The sequence below is a fragment of the Anser cygnoides genome, chromosome 6, assembly GCF_040182565.1.
Source record: "Anser cygnoides isolate HZ-2024a breed goose chromosome 6, Taihu_goose_T2T_genome, whole genome shotgun sequence".
Lineage (NCBI taxonomy): Eukaryota > Metazoa > Chordata > Aves > Anseriformes > Anatidae > Anser > Anser cygnoides.
The window spans coordinates 36,921,515-36,942,236 of record NC_089878.1 but is presented as its reverse complement, the minus strand read 5'-3'; the positions used below and the strand labels follow the sequence as shown (position 1 = coordinate 36,942,236).

General features: G+C 36.0%; 1 protein-coding gene across 10 annotated transcripts in view; it reads left to right on the top strand.

The window, feature by feature from the left end:
* Positions 1-20,722, top strand: part of LRP1B (LDL receptor related protein 1B) — a 681,046-nt gene that overhangs the window by 409,727 nt on the left and 250,597 nt on the right. For all 10 annotated transcript variants that reach the window (XR_010832147.1, XR_007162924.2, XM_048062804.2 and 7 more), the window contains exons 8-12: positions 7,049-7,271; positions 9,611-9,782; positions 11,765-11,908; positions 14,141-14,377; positions 19,452-19,632. Coding sequence is in view for 8 of the 10 variants with exons in the window: in XM_048062804.2 (XP_047918761.2) it covers positions 7,049-7,271; positions 9,611-9,782; positions 11,765-11,908; positions 14,141-14,377; positions 19,452-19,632 (957 nt within the window). In the remaining 2 variants the exon portion in view is untranslated. The remainder of the gene's footprint in view (positions 1-7,048; positions 7,272-9,610; positions 9,783-11,764; positions 11,909-14,140; positions 14,378-19,451; positions 19,633-20,722) is intronic.

Genomic DNA, 20,722 nt, shown 5'->3' with positions numbered 1-20,722 from the left:
CTGTTGTGGAACAAATGGTGTATTCGAGCTAGGCTTTGTGCAGTGCGAAGGAGTTGTCTAACTGAGCTTTATTTCTATCTGCAGTTCAACTCTTTGCTGCTTTCCACGTGGCACTAAATCTACAACTCCCTATGAGAAGATACTATTATTATTTTACTATTTACACTCATTACTATGAATCCAAAATATTACAAACACTTGGAATGTGTCTTCCTGTTATTTTACAGAAATCATGGAGGAGCTGTAATAGAATTTCGCTCCTATGAGCCCCAAAATATCCACCCAACATTTCATTCCAAAAACAGCTACAAAAGTTAAAACATGTCACTGGAGAGCCTCCTGGTTGCTACCCCTGCTAAAATAGCATGAATTTTCAAGGTGAAGTTATTCTTACAGTGATGGATGCTGCATTGTGCTAGGGAAAAAGAAAAAAAAAAAGGAGGGCAGGAAAAAAAAAAAAAGTCCAAATCCAAGGGGCTTTTGCCCCAAATGCCCCAAATGTAGCAATTGATTTAAATATGATGTGTAAGCAAGTACCTAAGACTTGTCTTGTATGCTAACAGCCATGGCTTGTTTACGACCATGTGTTAAGTCAGTGTGGCTGATTTCTTTTCCTTCAGATGCTGATGAAAAAGAGAACTACTGAGTCCAGGAATGAGCTTAAATGTCAAAAAAGAAAAAATGTTCCTGTCCCATGCTATAAAACTTACTATTAATTAAGTGCAATTTTATTTAAATTAAATTACATTCATTTAGGTTACGTGCAGAAGAAATCAGATACAAGACTACATGACTACAGTCCCCTTCTGAGCATACAGTAAATAGATCATCTGATACCACAAGCTTTAGTTTACAAGTGGAGCATCCCACAAATATTTTCATGCAGTCATTTTATTTAATTAGTTGATCACCTCTTCTGAAGAAGGTTCCCTGTTCATCGCAGTCCCCATAATTTTAGTTATCCTGCAATGTATCTTGTTGTATTTACAATGTGTCCTAGAGTGTATCTGGCTGGTGCCAATCAATTCCAAAGGTCTTCTTATTAGTTTTAAAACAGGTATTATTATTATTATTATTATTATTATTATTATTATTATTATTATTTATTTATTTGTTTGTTTGTTTATTTATTTATTTTATGTTATTAAATTTCATCCCATTTCTGTTACTCCGATTCAGTTTTGCCCATACCATAATCCCTCCTCTAAGTGAGAAAAAAAGCCTATAACTTGGCATCACTCAGACATTCCAAAGAATACAGCCAGGTTTTTTCATTAAGCAAGATTTCTCCCGAGACTAACAGAATATCTTAGTAGCTTTCTGTCTTGATAATGATCATTTTAATGTAATTTCTGGAAATTAAATACTCCTCTTTCAACTTGTAGCTCCTATTGAGATATACTGCAAATCTTTTCCTTTAATCTGAATAGATCTGGTCCACGGTCCTAACTTTGTCTAAGAAAGCAGCCTTCTCTCTGTATATATTATATTAATTTATGCCTGTTAAAACTTCATTGCAATTGACTCTGCCCCATGAACGGCCAAGCTCTTTGTCATTCTTCCTTCAAAATCTGCCCCAGCAGTTCCCATCTTTTTGAAATTAAGCTAGTAAACCTGTAAGTACTTCAGAAGAACATCTTTTCTGGTTCTTCAGCTTAAGTAGAATGTGCTATCTTTTAAATGTCAGTGCATGTGTAATCCTTATTTTTTTCCTACCATGTAGTGCTTATGCTAACAATCCCTTATCTTTGGTAACAGAAAACCAGAGGGAGAGAGGAAGATGTGGAGGCAGAAGGTGGTATTTTCACTGTCATTTGACTGCTATGTGGCATCTGCCATGGGTTGGGCCTCACTGACAACAGTGTAAACGTGAGCTTTAGGTAACCCTATAGGATATGGGAGCAGAGGAAAAACCTTGAGTGAAAACAGCCTATCAGCTACTGGGAAAGTTGTGGAGGTGTGGATCCCTTTGAGACAAGCATAGAACTAGTGCTAGTTGAGTTAGTCAGGCACTGGGAGAGTTTGAAGAGGTTATTCAAGACCTGGGCTTTCTCTAACGGCTCCTAAGACTGACAGCATCTGGAGTGACCCAGGTGAGAGGACAGGAAGAGACTGGGATAACCCAAGAGAGAATTTAAGGCACCCAGGGCTCCCCCAGCGTTGCCTCGAGGGTAGGCACTGCACAGCTGGGACTGCTTTGCTACCCAGCCCACTCATTCATTTGGTCTTAAATCACAGCGTGCTATCAGATATGCGATAGTTTGTCCTGTTTGAGCATTCCTGAAACTGTGCTTTGCTTGTCCTCATGAGGGATTTAGGTTACTGTATGATAACACATTTCTGTTCCAGAGATGCACTGAAGGAACACCTGAGGTTTAAGAGCCAACTTGGGAGTTAGAGGAGCTATAAGAACTACAAATAGGCTGGCTTGCAAGTTGTCCAGGGAACAATTTAAAGTCTGGGACCTGGCAGCTGAATACATAAGCTTCTGGACATGGTTACAAGTGTACCTCTTTCCTATTACAAAGAGGAATGAGAGATTGAGGAGAGTAATAAAGGACGAAAAATAATGACGCGAATAAACTTAACCGTGAAGCACAGTTGTATGTGTCAGGAAAAAAAAAAAAAGTAAATTGTTTTATCATACCGTGCATTGTTCCATACTTTTTTTTTATTTTTCTTTGACAAAGAGTTGCAGAATTGTGAAATTTTGTCCCCTGAAAATTGTCTGATTGTGCTATCCAGTATATGGCTTCTTAGGTGCATAAGAAGTTAAGATTTCTGTCATTCAAATGGCCAAATGTAGCTTTACAAGGAGCACATATTTCTTTCAAGGCTAATGAGATAGGCAGATCATGAATGCTGTGACTGAAAGCTTGGAAAAGAGAAGTAAGTGGCAAAAGAGAAGTTGGGGGAAATAAACCACAGTGATAAGGGAGGCATATCATGTTTTACAGCTGAAGAAAGTAACTGTCTGTGTCTGAAAGGAAATTCCCATTCAGGGCAGACATCTGTCAGAAAAGAGCAGCAGGCCTCTTGAGGCCCACCTTACTAGTTTGGAGGCGGGGTGTGTGTGTGTGCGATAAGGAAGGGGAGATGAATCTTTGACCACTGGTATAAGAACAGAGACTGGGAAACTCACTGTTACTGTTGTCTGGTGATGGCATTCTTCTTTAAATTAAGGTTTATTTGGTAACATGACTTTATTGTTGTTTTTAGTTGACGGGTTTGTCATTTGAGGATATTTTGAAATGTTACAGAGATTTTGTTGTTCAGATGGTGAAGGAGTAATTGCTGTGTTTTCCTAGCTGTAATCAAACTCTTGTTGGAAAAACTCCAACCACAAGTTTTTAAGACTTAGCTGTTCAGTTATGGAACGGGTTACACTTCATAGCCTGAAGAAAGTCATCTGAAAACTGGGAAATCAGCAGAGGGAGGAGGATGCATGTAATAGCCGGTGATAGGATGACTGTAAATCAGCAGTGTAATAGAGCTGTGAAAATAGCAAATGCCATCCAGTGATGGATGAATCTCCAGCAGATGCAGAGAAGTTACGGTGCCTTTGTTTAGACACCAGCAAGCTCCTCTCTGGAACACCGTATCCAGTGCTGACCATGCACTGGTCAATAACATGACCTAAAATTGTAATAACTGCAGAGAAGGGCAACATAAAAAGCCTGCCTTATGAGATGAGACAGATTGACTTTGTTTGCTTAGCTCTAGATGCTCAGTAGACAGTGGAAGAATTTGATTGCCATCGAGAAATACATTCAGAGGAAAAGACAGGTGAAAAGAACTGTTTAAGCCAAATAAATGCGCTGCAGAAATCAGTAGATTATAATTTAGTCTTGAAGAAATTGTCATTAAATTATTAGATGTAGATTCATACCCATTAGAACAAACCATTCTGGAAGAGAATTCTGAAAGAAGCATTGGGACAAAACAGCAAAATAATGAGTTTGAGAAGTTTGAAAAAAGAGTAATATTTCATGCTTGCAAAGCACCTGGACTTGATGAAGAATATAACCCCTCTTAGTCTTAATTACCAATGAGCAGAATATGCGTCTTATACAGTTTCAAAGAGCTGGGAGATTATTCAGAATTTCCATGCATGAAGAAGTCTGGAACTCTCAAAGAATAACATGCCTTAAAAAAAAATATAAATTTAATGCCAGAATTTTTACTATTTTGTAGCTGTCCCAGACAGCATCCTCATTGTTAGTCTCAGGAAATAAAGGCTGTAATGAACACAGATCTCCCTGTCCCTGTTAGAGTTGGTCCCTCAAGGTCAGTACTAATGCATAGTGCTTGGGTTGTACAGGCAAATGCAAATGGTATTCATGCTGAAATTGCTCTGTGACTTGATAAAAGATTTCACCACCCTCTGCTGAAAATGGATAAGCAACTCCAGCACCATTTGTGAGCAGGAGAATTAGTCTAAGTTGCAATAAATACCACTACAACGTATTTTTGAGAACTCCCAAGGAAGGGAAAGACAGTGTAATTGTGGGTCAGCTTCACGTGTTAGAAATGCAATTCTGATTTAAACCTCATTCTAAAAATCTGTACTAGTATTAAAACACAGAATTGTATTTCAAGATTACATGGTAAAGCATCTAATTTCCTTAATTTAATTTTCAGTATGTGTTGATCATACAACGGCAGTTAGGCAATTATTTTCTTGTTCTATCTTTTGCCTCTACATTAAAAGATAAAGTTTTATTACTGTCAGTCTCCAGGAGAAGAGTCATTACTTTAAAAATAAAAAGTATGTTATTTACACATTAAGTCATGATAGCTGCCTTAGCACAAATGGTGGTAATATAAATCAGATATTTAGAAAAGTAAGAAATGACCTCCCCATCCCTGAAAGGTGGACAAGCAACTTAAATTAGATGCTCTTTACTGTATGTATTTTTTTTTTTTTTTTTTCTGATCTAAAAAGAGATCAGTTGTGAATGGCCCAGAGAGAAATAGTTGCAAAAAGCAAAGAATTATCATTTCTAATTTGTGAATTAGTCTGTTTTCTGACATCACATAGAAACATTAATCTTGTGTAAGAATACTGTGCACTACGCAATCAAGTAGAGTCAGCTTGAAGTCAAGCTTCAGGTCTTTGTAGCTGCTCTGTGTATGTATGTATATATATAAGGATCTATATATACACAAACAGATACATAGGTGTGTGTGTATATATATGCATATGTATACACATGTATATATGTATGCAGAAATATATACAGATGTATGTGTGCCTGATCTCAGCAACAACACATTTTGGTTCTGTGATTGCAAAATGAGCTTTGATTTGAATAATTGAATCTTGAGATATAAAGTTCCATTAAATAATCTACGTCTGATCCCCAAAAGTAAAGATTGTCAACTAGAGTACATGTAATACTTCAAAAACTTATTTTAAATGTAATAGGTATTGGTCTTGTTATTGCTGATTAAATACATATACACACAGATATATAGTCACATAATTTTTTTGGCTGTTTTCATTCCAAATGAAATATTTGCTTTGCAGACATAATTTTTACTTTGCATATCATCTGTAGCGTGCACATTTTGATTATATGGACCAGAATGTTAAGTGTGTGGTTTTTTTAAATGCTCTTAAAGTACAGCTGGGATACAAAATTACAACAAAGGACGAGACAGGAATTCAAAAGTATTTTGATTAATCAGATTCCCTGTCAGGAATGGAGTTATCCCTCAAGAATGTTATAGGTAAAGTTTACTCTGCTTTATGGCCTGGTGATGGACTACTTGACCTTTCAAATTCTCCTCAAGTCCTACTTTATGATTCTGTGATCAATTCATTTTAACATTTGACAGCTGCTGTACCTACAGATAATTCTTATGCCTTCAATATTTTTACTGATGTTCTAATTTGTGTATATTTCCAATGAAAAACTTTTTAACTACTTTTAAATTGTATTCTTATTTATTTGAATATGTTAATAATAAAGGACATGGGTCTCATTTGGCTATTTAGCAACCATGTATTCTTTCTAGCTTAAAACATACTACAATGCTGAATTTCTATGAGATGTTACAAGGCCATAAATTACTGTTTTTCAACATAAACACACCTTATATGGTGTTGATGCAGTGTTATTACCAGAAATGGTAATAACTAGGAGATAATTAACTTCATTTGCAAAACAAAATCCTGATTCTCAAGGTAGTTTAAGTAACATTCCCTCTGGAATCATATTATTCTTTATAATATGTTAAAGTCATGACAAGGTTGTCTTTTATAGCAAGTGCAATTTAGTCTCACAAATAGTTAATCTTGTTAAAACATTGTCAGGTTAATCAGGATTGATTTGTGTGTACTAAATCCACTGAATTCTAATCAAGGATTGGGTTGAGAAGCTTCAGTAGGAATTTTTACGTCTTAGATAGTTTCCCATTACTCTTAATGGAATGACTCATTGGATTTGTGGAAACATTTTCAAGCTTTTTTATAGTTGGTAGACCTGTCCTAAATATTCCATGGTGATATGTATGCACTACAGACTAATGCATCTTTAGAAATATATTTTCAAAAGCCTGACAGTGTGGATCACTGTATTTGTGATTGCATACACCTTGTATGCAATGAATTGTTCTCCAGACCATCTAAGTGCTTCATGGTTTTGCCACTCTTTGGTTCTTGTAACTATCTTGCCTTTTTTTTTTATTATTATTTTTTAAATAAATAGTGGATATATAGATATATTTAACATACTGTTATAGTCTCTGTACATATGTATACTGACCATTTAAAAACAAATCAAGTACTACATGAGGGGTGTATCTGGTGTAAGGAAATGCATTTAGAACTTCTGTACATTCCACTTTAAGAAAATGCCATGTAGTTGTGAATTTGTTAGAGGATATGTTGAATTTTTTGTTAATCACTGCTGATTGTCAATGTAGGTTAGGTACAGCCCCTGAAACGACAAAGAATGAAAACTTATTTTCCACAGCGCCACCAGGAGCTTTGCACTATGATCACACTTTTTGAAACTTATAACATTTTATTTTCTTTCTACAGAAAGCTTTTCTTTACAGACTACGGGAATGTTGCCAAGGTTGAGAGATGTGACATGGATGGAATGAACAGGACGTGGATAGTAGACTCTAAAATTGAACAGCCAACTGCTCTTGCACTAGACCTCATCAATAAATATGTGTACTGGGTTGACATCTATCTGGATAATGTGGAAGTTGTAGACTATGAAGGGAGAAAGAGACATACAGTAATTAAAGGCAGACAAGTAGGTATTTATTTGAAAATGTAAGAAAATGCTATCAATAAATGAACATACATAATGCTACCAGAGTAATTTCAGATTTTTTTTCTCTTTTTGCTTCATATACATTAGACATTAAAAGAATCAACTACATGGTTTGTTTTCTACATGTTTTTGTTTTTAGCATATTTTGCAACTTATAGACAAATTCAGTGCTTCATTAACAATGCACCATGTAAGTCAGTCCTCATTGTAAAAGACTTCAGGAGAAAAAATATGAGGCAATGGAAATATACTAGGGGATAAATTATTAATGTCAAGAAGATATCATGGCCAATTCAGGAAGGGAAGACTAAGAGGCAGAAAAATATTAAAGAAACAGGAGAATGGCAAAAGGTATTCACCTGTTCAGACCAATCAGGATGCCCTTAAATCATATTTTGTTGATGGCAATGGTGTTTTTCCCAGTTGATTCAGATGTTCAGAGTCATAAATACAAATGCTAAGACTGTATGAGTTTTTGAACAGGAATATATCAATCCATTATTATTGTCTCAGGGTGGAGAATGGAGTAGTAGGTAGCAATTCCACACAGGCTCATGGAAACTGAGGGAAAATTAGCAAGGACCAAACAATTCCTGACTGCTACTCAGATTCTTAGAGCTGGTGTGGGTACATCTGCTTCTCCCTGTGGTTAAACAGGGTGTGCAAAAATACATGCAGATACCTATTTACCTATTCTGCTGTAATTCTTTATTTGCTTCCAGGTACACACTGTTTACCAAAACACAAATAATTAGCATAATCAGCAAACTATTCTAAAGAACTTTTAGGGATTAAACTTTACTTCATAAGTACAAGCATATCAAAAGGCATGCTTTCCAAATGATACAGCCTTTCTGATTGATAGCCTGGATGGCTTTCAAAGGACTATTCTTTGTAGCAAGCAACATTTCCAGTCATGCATAAGGTAGCTGAAAATCTTTATGAGAAGTAAAAACCACCGAAACGAATAAATTAAATAAAAATTAATTAAGGCATTATAACGTGCATTGTAAAAAGAGTCACATTGTTAATATTGTAAATATAAAGCTCTCATGGGAGTTAAATAATAAAGCTTTAAACTGTGTGCAAATGGTAATAGGAAAGAAAGAGGATTATAATGCAGAGGAGAATTCAACAATTTGGTACAGATTCATCATTATTTTCAAGTCTGTTTTCTTTTTTATCTCTAGTCTTACTCTAATTGGATTGAATTTCTATTGGGTCTTAATGAAATGCTTCAATTGATTTCAGTTGTTTTCTTTTAAATGGCTAAAAGCAGAATACAATGGCAAGATTTGGTCAGCTGGGGGTAATTTCCAGGAAGGACTGAAATATTTGATGGACAACAGGTTTTGGATCGTTTTTGTTTTTGTTTTGTGAGGTATGTCTGAATTTGGGAATAAATGAGCGGAGTAAATACTTTGTGGTGAATAATTTATTGATTACACTAGTAAGATATTCAGCTTGTGAACATCTGCCAACCAACTCTTGCTTTCAAATTGCTCAATGAGGTATTTTAAATATTCCAAATCTAGAGATCAAGCATAACCTCTAGATTATTGAACACATCATGTCTGAGCTGTTATTGGCTAACTGACTAACTAAATTTAGGTAATTTTTAATCAGCGTGCCCATGCACATCAGAGATGAATAAAATCTTAGAATTTGTTTTTTGAGAAACAAGCAGTAGAGTGTGATGACAAGCATATTCAAAGCTATCAAACAAAAGGAACTCAAGTATAGCTAGGGAAACTGTATATTTATTTATTTACTTAAAAAAAATTTTTGGATAGACTATCTTGCACGATTTACCTGGCTTTGATTATATCACAATTAAAAAAATACATTAATTCAACTTATAAACTGTTTTAAGTATCTGTATTTACTACATTTATTAGTTAATGCTAGAGAATATTAGTTAATAATATTAGTTAATATTAGGTATTAATAGTTAATTAACATTAGTTAATACTAATATAAGCTGTTGCAGTTAGCACAGTATGCAGGTGTTTTTAATTTAAAAGACAGAGAACCAGGGAAATTCAAAGGCTAAATGAATACAGATTGTTAAATATTTTTATTTTTCTTACTTTCTTGTACAAAACTTTAGTAACTATAAACTTCGGATTAAAAGAGTGTGAACTACATTTGTAGCATAGTTTGCATTTATTTTTTCCTAATTTTATCAGCATAACGAGAAACTCTTTTATACAGTTTGCCATGTACATTTCACATTATTACTTGATGTTTATAAAACATAGATGCACCTAAAACATTCAGCTAAAATAATGACCTTTTTTTTTTTTCCTCTTTTCCAGGTTAGGCATCTTTGTGGTTTGGCAGTATTTGAAAACTATTTATATGCAGTTAATTCAGATAACTTCAGCATTTTACAGATAAACAGATATAATGGCACCGATGTTCAGTCTCTTACTAGACTTGACAATGCTAACGGAATCCGTGTGTACCAGAAAAGAACTCAAACAGCAGGTGAGATAAAAATTCCTCTTTCTAGGAAATGTAAACCGAGTTAATAGGTGAATGTGCGGTGAAGAGCATTCTTCCAGAAAGATGTCTCACAAGATGCAGTGAAAATCTGACACTATAGCAGAACTCTCTGTGACTTCTTCATCTTCCTAGTCTTCTGTGTGCTTCACTGCCAGTTTTCACACTTCCCTGACCTCCTATCACGGCTGGTTCCTGAGCATTCAGCTTGGAGAACTGCCTAAGAGCCCTGGTTTGTAAATTCTCTGGCTCCACACACTCAGCCTTTCAGAATTTAACACTCAAAATTGTTAGGTGTCCAATACCACCAAGCTGGTTGGGTATCCGACCTTGGAGATTCCTGGTTTCTCTGGACCTGTGTGAGGGAGTCGACATTCCTTCCGTCAGTCTTTGGAGTTGCCAAAAAGAATGGAGATGTAGTCAGGTAGCCCTCCAACCTGTCAGCAGAGTCATTGGTGAGACAGGAAATTGTTTTTAAGTTTTCCTTGGCTTTACTAAATACAATCTTTGCCTTTTGTCAAAGAAAACTTCATTTTAGTCTATAATGAAAAACTTTTAAAATCTCAGAATTTTTGGTAAAATAGCAGTTTCTGAGGTCCACAGTCCTCAGGTTTGACTTGAATCATAGGCCTGATTGCATAACTTTCTGCACTCAAAACATCAGTATGATTTGTGGGCACTTTGCACAAAGATAATAAGATCCAAAATGTTTACAGTGATAGTTTGTAAGCATTTTTTTTTTTTTTATATGACCGATAGCAGTAAATACTAGAATCCTTGTCATGACTGCTGGGATGTAAAAGCTAACACACCAATTCTGGTGATTAACATCAATGTTATTAAACAACCTGACTGCTTTTAGAGAGGTTTCTGAAGTGGTAGCAAGCTATTAACTGATTGGGTAAACTAATTTTCACCCTGTAGCTGAGGGCATTGATTTTGCAGATGTCAGCATCTGAAGGAGGCTGCAAAGACTCTCTTCTTGCTATAGGCCTCCCTCTTGTACCCCTGAGGGAGTCAGAGAGGTTGAGTATAGGAGAGACATGAGCACAGTGTAATCTTTTATTACATCCTGTGATTAATCTGTTCCTCTTGCCCTTTGTTCACTCTGCAGCTCCTTTTGTTTTGAATGGACATGTTTGTTGCTTGTCAAGATTTGCTGTAGAGGCTGGCTGAACTTGGTAGAGTTTCTGTATAACTTTAACAATATTGATCTTAAACCACTGGATTACTTTAAAAACAAACGAACAACAACAACAAAAAAAACTGAAAAGCCTGAGGGGAAGGAGAAAGAAGAGAAAAGCAGTTTTTGATCTAAAATACTGTTATCCTCTTCTAAGTCAGTGTAGTAAATGCAAAATAGAATGATTGTGGTTTTTTTTTTTTCCTGATCAGATTTACCTTAGATAATTTTTAAAAGTGTATTTGATATATTAATCTGCTAATTTAGAGTTGTGCTTTAGTTGGATTTCTGTCCCATCTGTTCAAATATGGGAAAAACGCTACTTATTTTGTCCTTTAGTTTCTGCACAGTTGTCTCCCCCAGAAAGGTGCTGTCTAATGTCATTAAATGAATAGGGAACTGGAATGGGATATTTGGCATGAGATTCACTCTGCTCTCAAACAAACAAACAAACAAAAAGAATCAAACAAACAAACAAAGGTAAAGAAAGTCATCTATCCCAGCAGAGTGCTGCCCAGCAAATGACTCTACGGAAACTCATTCAGAAAGGAGTTATCCCATACAGCATTGTAGGCTTGATAGGCACAAGATGGTCTTTTGGATATATGCATTTGTCCACTTTGGTTATCACCTTAAAAAGTCTTTCTTTTGTAGTTATATTCTGTGGAAAGACTTGCCATGACAAAATATCCCCTTTTTTCCCATCTAAATTTTCGACATGTTGATGCATATAATTATCTTACTTTAACTGGATTTCACTCATGCTGTTTTTCACTCATTGTAGTCAGAAGCCATGCATGTGAGGTGGACCCATATGGAATGCCAGGGGGATGTTCGCACATCTGTCTGCTCAGCAGCAACTACAAAACACGGACTTGTCGCTGCAGGACTGGCTTCATCTTGGGAAGCGATGGCAGGTCATGCAAAAGTATGTTACTGAAATCAAACAGTTTGCCAGATGCTAATATTTCAGGGCTTAGTTACTGTGTTATTTAACATGAAATCAATAACAATGGAAATCACATGGGCTGTTTTCAGGTAAAACTGTTTTGTAACATGTACTTGACATTTAATTCATATACTCTTTTCATTCCTTAAAATGATTTGATTGGGGCCAGTTCACAGAAGTGACAAATTATACCAGGGATGCCGTTTAAAGGACTTCAAAAAATCATCACAAGTTACCAGTTTTACCCTTTTTTTAAAATATAAACTATGCGTTCTTACAATACATAAATACTAAAATACTGTTAAATAGTTTCAGTCACCGTCAATTTTATACCCATACAATCATCTTACAACAATCTTAATGGACCCTTCACTTAAATAGGGCAAGCAAGGTTTCTTTCATAATACTTTCTGACAGGAAGCTTGATTTATGTGACTGTGATTATACCTAGCACAACTGATGCAGCTGACATGAGAAAAGGAAGAGATGCTATCCAGAGGTAAGTGGACAGGCTTGAGAAGTGGGCCTGCACGAACCGTATGAGGTTCAACAAGTCCAAGTGCAAGGTGCTGCATCTGGGTCAAAGCAATCCCAGACATGAGTAAGAGAAGAGAATTCATTGAGAGCAGCCCTGCAGAGAAGGACCTGGGGGTTCTGGTGGATCAAAAGCTCGACGTGAGCCAGTAGAGCATGCTTGCAGCCCAGAAGGCCAACTACATCCTGGGCTGCATCAACAGAGGGGTGGCCAGCAGGGCAGGGAGGGGATTGTCCCCCTCTGCTCTGCTCTTGTGAGGCCCCACCTGGAGCCCTGTGTTCAGCTTTGGGGCCTCCAGCCCAAGAACGACCTGTTAGAACGAGTCCAGAGGAGGGCCATGAAGATGATCAAGGGGCTGGAGCACCTCTCCTGTGAAGAAAGGCTGAGAGAGCTGTTTTGTTTATGTTTTTGTTTTTTAGCCTGGAGAACAGAAGGCTCTAGGGAGAACATACTGTAGCCTTTCATTACTTAAAGGGGGCTTATAAGAAAGACAGAAAGATGGAGACTTTGCAAGGGCATGGAGTGATAGGACAACTGAAAGAGGGTACGTTTAGATTAGATATTAGGAAGAAATTCTTCACTCAGAGGGTGGTGAGGCTCTGGCACAGGCTGCCCAGAGAAGCTGTGGCTGCCCCATCGCTGGCAGCGTTCAAGGCCAGGCTGGATGGGGATTTGGGCAGCCTGGGCTGGTGGGAGGTGTCCCTGCCCATGGCAGCGGTGTGGAACCAGGTTCCCTTCCAGCCCAAACCGTTCTGTGATTCTATGAGTCTATTTTTGTCTGATTTCTTGTTCAAATGACATTGATTTAGTTCAAAAGAAAGGCATGCAACTAAATGCTTTGATGGATGGTGGTAGATAAATGTATTTGACCTCAGTCAATCTTCTCCCTGTTTGCATGAACAATTCCAGCAAACAACTGTGAGAGGCACTGGGAAAAGAACATATTTTAGACAATTTTAAGAGCTATGCTTATAGTATGAAGTATCTAAGGATATTTGTAACTATCTTTAAGGAAAGAAAATCACCTTAACAAATTTCAGTTATTTGTAATTAACCTACTTAATGAAATTGTAAAAGAAGAAGTAGGAAATATCGGTATCCATGTTTTGTATCTCAGTATGAAAGAAGTCAGCATGTCAATTTGTTATACTCCTTCCTATTTGAAAATAAAATAAAATAAAATTACTGTAACCTTTTGTTTGCTTCTGAGAAACTTCAGGTAAAAAAAAATGGTGTAATGGTGTTTTGAATTTGCTGAAGTTTACAGTCTTGTTAGATCTAATGATCGCTTCAGTCGTGGTCTACATTACCCTGATAGATCCTAATGAATTGTAAAATTAAATGTCTGCAGTGCTATATATGTGCGTTTCACATTAGATGCATTAGATGCAAAGTTATTCTGTGATCTAGCATTTCTTTTCAGTGTGAACTTTTATAGAAAAAATAATTAGATGTAAGCAACTCACTGAAGTAATTTGTATTTTAATTAAGGTAATGTAATTAGCTAGATTTCTTGAGTTTAGATACCTTTGGAATATATGAAAGTTTAATTTTTGGTATTGAATAGCTCTCCTGCTCCCCCACTAATTGTGCTGGTTAATTAAACAGTGACATTATGCACTGTAAAGAAGATTAGGCAGCATCAGTTGTTTATGTTTGTAATCTTTCTTTTGCAGGACCAAAGAATGAATTGTTTCTTTTTTATGGGAAGGGACGCCCAGGAATAATACGGGGAATGGACCTGAATACCAAAGTATCTGATGAATACATGATCCCTATAGAAAACTTAGTCAATCCTCGTGCCCTGGACTTCCATGCCGAAACCAATTACATTTACTTTGCTGATACTACCAGTTTCCTAATTGGACGACAGAAAATTGATGGCACAGAGCGAGAAACAATCCTCAAAGATGGTAGGCAATACTAACTGATAGTGACATTCAGAGAATCTCACTCAGGAGAAGTTGAACTGACCTTTACAGATAATTTAAAACTTTGTTTAAATCACCCATTGAAAACAGAACCAAACTAGACCTTGAACAGAGTTGGAGACTTTTTTTTTTAGAACTTCCTATTTATTTTTCCGTACTGCAGAAATGTTGTTTGGTTAAATTGCTCTGTTGCGAAATCTTTGTCTGTTTAGCCTATACTCCTACATTTCCACTGCATTCTTTCAGTAGGTACAGTGGATCCATAATGTAATTCTTGTAATTGTTCACTAATCTATCCAATGTCCTTATGAATATTGTGAGACTTTTTACCTACAACCTGTATCACAATGTGGTTTCTGGAGTTTATTCAAGTAGATTGGCAGAGGACGACTTTCTGTACTACTATCACTTGAAAACTAATTAGGGGAAAAAAAAAAAAGTTATTTAGCTTTGTCTTTCCTGATGTATTTTTCCATGCATCTGTGGAAGCAACAGGAAAACCCAAACACTTTTGAGAATCTGAACTAAGATATTTGCACTGTATATTATATCAAGTGGAAAAACTATCAGCAGTTCTCTAGTTTCCACCTCTCTCATCATACTGTGCAGAATGTCCCTGGTCTAGAGACACATCTCTTCATATTAAATGTTATTTCACTAATCAAAGCTTTAGTTTGTCAACCCTTCTTTTTCTTTAACAGACATTTTTCATGAAAGACTGCTTCAGCAAGATGTAGCTACTGCCTCAGTTGAAATACATTCTGCAGTAATTATTTTCTAGTACTCAAGAAAAAAAAAAGCAGTATGAATATCCATCTTGCTCTTCATAGAACTTAATGTCTCTATTTGTAAATTGAAGCTTGAGCCAGTGAAAGTAACTAAAATACTATTGCCTTAATGCAGGGATTTTCATTCCCCATGATTCATAACCCATGTTTTAATCCAGCTGTCTCAGAGACAGCTCTCCCATTTGCAGTGCTGTGGTGCTTTTTTTTTTTTTTTGGCATAAGATCTCTCTACAGACCTCAAAGTCTGCACACAGATAGATCCCTTCAGGAGTAGCTACAAGGAGCTTGGTGATAGCATAATAACGAATGGCTGTCTGAGTAAATAACGAACACTCAGCTGCCAATCTGGTAATTCTTCACTGTGAATATGGAAATGGATAACATGCATCACAGAACCTCTACTGCTGAACTTTAACAAAACAACACACATTTCATTTTACAACAAGCTAATCCAAATGTGGAGTACAGGTAGAGTGGACAGTATATAGACTTAAACATTCACGGTCATACCAAAGAGTATCCTTGCTGAAAGGTGTCAGACAGGTTGAGCTTAGCCTAATCAAACCTGCAAACATGAATAAACATTGTATACCAAATCAGCAACTTGATGAGATTCTTTTAAATAATGTTTAACTTTAATTTCTACTCTTTATAAATACAACGTAGCAAAATGCCAAAGCACTACCAAAAGAGTTGTGGTTTATTTGATGATGTATTTTTGGTGTTCCTAATATTTAAAAATAAATAAAATCAGTGTCATTCTTTCCTCACTCATTTTCCAGAAGCTTACATTGTTAATTAGAACTTGATGTATTTTCATAACTTTAAGGAATGTTTAAAGAACATTTGTTAACGTATTTATCATGATTTTAAAAATTAATATGGCCTCCAGCCATACCACCTCAGCTTTTATTTCTGTCAGCTCTCAAGAACTCAGCAGGGATAGATTAAATCGTTCCTTGGTGGAAGGCTACTAGAGAAAATCAGGTGTGTCAGGAGGTGGTTTAATATTTGCTCTGTACAGCATGCTGCTAAGGAGCTCTATCTGTGTCATTTCTCAGATGAGAAGTTGTCATTTTTTGTGACTATCAGGTTTTGCAAGAACAGATATGCTAGCTCAAACAACACTGTAACTCAGATAATTACAGTTTGCCTACATGAGAGCCTGATCCTACAAGCTGTTGACTGGCAATTGAGAACGCTGAGCACCTAACACTGCTGGAGTTTGATTTCCGATACAGCTTCAGCTGTGATTTCTTATTCTTCACTTTGGAAAATAAACTGCTGTGTAGTATTGATAACTATTTGACAGCCCACAGCAAGACCTATCCCAGAGTTGGCAGCACAACTGCAATAATAGTGTACTTTCATCAGCAACAGAAAATGCTGTAATAAAGGTTTCAGACTTACTTTTGAAATACATTTTTTAAATTTAAAAAATGGAACAAACCAGAATTTTTTAAAGGGACTTAAATATTGTTCAGTTGGACTGCCACAAACACACACTCTCCCTCTTTTATTCTTCTTGTTTTAAAAAACAGTGCTTTTGCCCCCCCTTATGTTATTTGAGGTCACTGTGAGCCTTAATGATTTATATTATTCACTTGGAAATATTAGCAAGGATGGGCAAAGGCTAACTTTTTGTTTAAAAAAGGTAACAATAAGTCTACACAGATCTTTGGAATCTATCTATCTAGCTGGTTGATATACAGAAGAACTATTTTAAAAAATGTATATGCTTGTGTTATGTGTAGTATTTTAGGCAATATTAGTGCACATGATTTAACTGACATTAATGGAGCTAGGCCATTCTATACGAAACTATATACTGTGCTTATAATCTCTTATACATTTAAAACCGATATGGCAAATTGTTGCCTTTAGAAATATGAGTTTTTAAAAATCTTATATTTGTATTCCTCATGTTTAAAAAAAAAAAAAAAACAACTTTAAATATGAAAGCTTTAGATGTTACATATCTTTAATTCCTGTTACTGTTCAGGTCACTGCAGTGGTACTGTGTATTTTGCAGTTCAAGGTTTAAATTTAGAAAACAGACAAAAAAAAAAAAGCTAACAAGTGTTAAATACATCACAGCTTTACATGCATACACCTCCATTTACATACATCTCCACAAGTGTTTAAGTTAACATAGGCAATATTCTTGGGATAGAACGATTACACACACTAGAGAGACTTCTAATCCTAATCCTGAACTACTCTGAACCACATTGTTAACTTGTTCAAGACAAGCAAATTCATTTCTCAAATACTTTCATATATAATTCCATGGTATTGACAGGATTTTTTTATTATTTTTTTTTAAAGAATATCTCATCTGTATATTTCTCTTTATTAATCTGTGCTGTTTGTTCACTGCCATTGTACTGAGGGAAAACAGGGAATATACCTTTTTATATCAGGGGATACTGATAAGGGAAAAAGTTCTAAATAATATTACATGGCTGTCATGATATAACTTTTAGCAGGCTCTTACTGAAGCATACATATTGAAATATCTGTCAATAAGGGGATTGTTATTTTTAGATTTGAAAATACAGTGCACATCTTTACTATATTAACATACTTTAACGTTGTATTTTAAATGCATTTGCTTTTTTTTTTAAGGAAATAGTTATAAAATTTAGGAAAAATGTTATTTGAAAGCATTATGTCTCTGCTAACTTGATAGGGATATAGTGACAGTACAACTCTCTGAAAAACATTGTTCAACGAAAGGGCTGTGAAGTCACTTGTCATGTTACAATGCTATTGAGATTATAATGACACCTTTTATAGATGCTTTTATTGCATCCAAGTGTATAAAAAGCCCAATATTTCATTTTGGGGATAAAACTCATATTTTATCTTGGTGTGTTTTTGATGGTACCCTGTACATTATCTATGGGTTATAGTAAGCAGTAAGTTTTTTGCAGTCTGCTAAATAAGTTATGTATATTGTGACTAGGTAAAAGTGTCTTACATTCCCATCCGTTTTGAAGAATTTCACTGGTTTCTTGTGGGGAATGGGATAATTTATTAGAGCTATAGTCAGTAAAGGCGTTTGTGGTCTAAAAAAATAGTATTGGTGAAGAGTTTGTCCCAAGGAAAACAGGTCTGATCTGTTGCAAAAAAAAACACCTCATAGTTATGCTGAAATTATTAAACTTATTAAGTATGGACTTTCCATTAGTGCTTACTAATTGTATTATGGGGAGACATCTTGTGTGACTAAATTTGAAAGTTTTAGAGTACAGCATTACCCCTGCACAATGTTGTTGTCGTAAAGCTAACTCGGACCATCAACCTGAGCTGTGCCAAATCATGTAGGAGTGACTGAGGACGAGGATAAGCGATTCCACCCAAAGTTTTACCTCAGAAAACTATTAAAGTGAGCAACGCTTTGGGAAGGCTCTGGGGCGGGCGGCAGTCAGGTAACCACTGGTACTGCCACTAGGGCCTCTCTCAGGTGCCTCCTGCTGCTGGTGGCCGGTGTTTGGCTCAGAACAGCCCCGAGGTGCTCACAGCCAGACCCAGACACCTCAGGGGGGCCCGGCAATGGCAGGGCATCCCCGGCTGCCACACGGCGGTGGGGTGGGGGTGACAGGCGGTGTTGAAGCATTGGTTGAGTTGGGATGGAGCAAGCAAAGTGTGCCTGAAAAGTAATGGGATTATCAAGGGCTGCTTATGTGTAAAGGTGTTTTGTGGGCGCCAAGAGGTGGGGGTGCCGCTGGGGCATGCTGTTTGTGTGTGTATTTTTTGCTGTGTTAATGATTTGCTCCTGTACATAAAAATTACTCAAATTGTTGTGATGTGCTTTGCATGGTCAATATATATACAATGTGTATTTTGCTTATTTTTTAAAAAATAATGATATTTTGATCTGGGTGAAAACAAGATTATTTAGATGGAATACTAGAGCTAATCCTGGAAGCTTCTCCTGACTTGGGTGATATAACCATTTTGGGATAAAGTTAAGTAGGATTTTGTTAAATAGTGTTTTGTCTGAGTCCGATTACAGTTAACATATGCAGGGCTGATGGCCTAATACACAAATTTTATGGCCAGTAGGTTGTTTTCAGCAAAAATTAATTCTGACAGACACAGCAAACTTCAGTATTGTAATTCAGCAAATATAATTAATCCAATAAAATAATCTAATTTAGCTATATTTACGATATATTGCCCATTACTGACATTAATGGATAGTGTTAGAACATGAATGTATAATATTAATCTTTTATTACTGCCCCTCCCTTCTCTCTCAGATCTCGATAATGTAGAAGGCATAGCAGTGGACTGGATTGGAAATAATCTTTATTGGACGAATGATGGCCACAGGAAAACAATCGCTGTAGCCAGACTGGAAAAGGCTGCTCAGAGTCGGAAAACTTTGCTGGAGGGTGACATGTCCCACCCTAGAGGAATTGTTGTTGATCCAGTCAATGGGTATGGAGTAGTCTATCATGTTTAATTTATATCTTTATAGGATAAATACAGGATTGAATTTTGCTTAGGATGGGTCTGTAAAGCCATATGGTAGTCTAAAATTCTGCAGTAGTCTAGTCTATATCTCTAATTCCTGACAAGAATTCTTTCCTGAAGCCTTGAGAGGAATGTGTATGCTCAGACACAGCTCAACCTATGTCAAGTTAATTTGAATGTGATTCACCTTGTGCTTGAACAAATTGAGTGTATCAGACCTGTATGTATTTTTAATATTAGGTGAACTCTATAATACTCTTCTTTATTTCTCTCTTTTTAAGTCTCTATTTCTCAAGTTAATTAAAACCATATCCTTGTACACATTAGTTTACAAAAATAAATGAGACAGGTATTTTTCATTACTAATATAATTGGTTGTGATAGGCTGCATAATAAAAAGAACATTATATTAGTGTGTTATGGTTGTGGTATACCTAAAAATTCACTGATACATTTATTCAGAAAATTGTCACTGAGGAATGATTTAGGCAGGTAACTCTAGTGTGGCTGGATTGATTGCTGTTTTTCTAGTACTAGAATGTATTTACACTATCAGGTTTTCACTTTTGAGCTTGTCCTTGAGGAATGGAAGTGACTGTGGACAGGCTACAATTAATTAAGGTCAGATAATAAGAATGTAAAATCAGACCACAAACCATAACCATACCTAAAATTACTTTGTTAAATTTTCCAGCTCAGTAAATGCATGACACAGGAAATAGTGTATGAAGATGTATTATCTGGAAAGGACTATTATATAAAACACTTCTCTAATAAAATAACTTGCCCTTCATGATCATGCTTCTCATGGAAGCTTTTCCTGAGGGATAACATTTATTATGGCATTTTAATTATGTTTAGAAAATATTAGTCTTGATTTAACCAACACAGAAGTATTAACTGCATTTTGAGATACAATTAAAGCACATTAATGTAAATGTCCATTACTGTAAGCATGTTTTAGCTTATGACATGATAACTAGAATAAGTACAGACAAAAAGTTAATGGAGGAAAGCTCATTAATCGCTCTTTATCAGTCATGTAAATATGTGT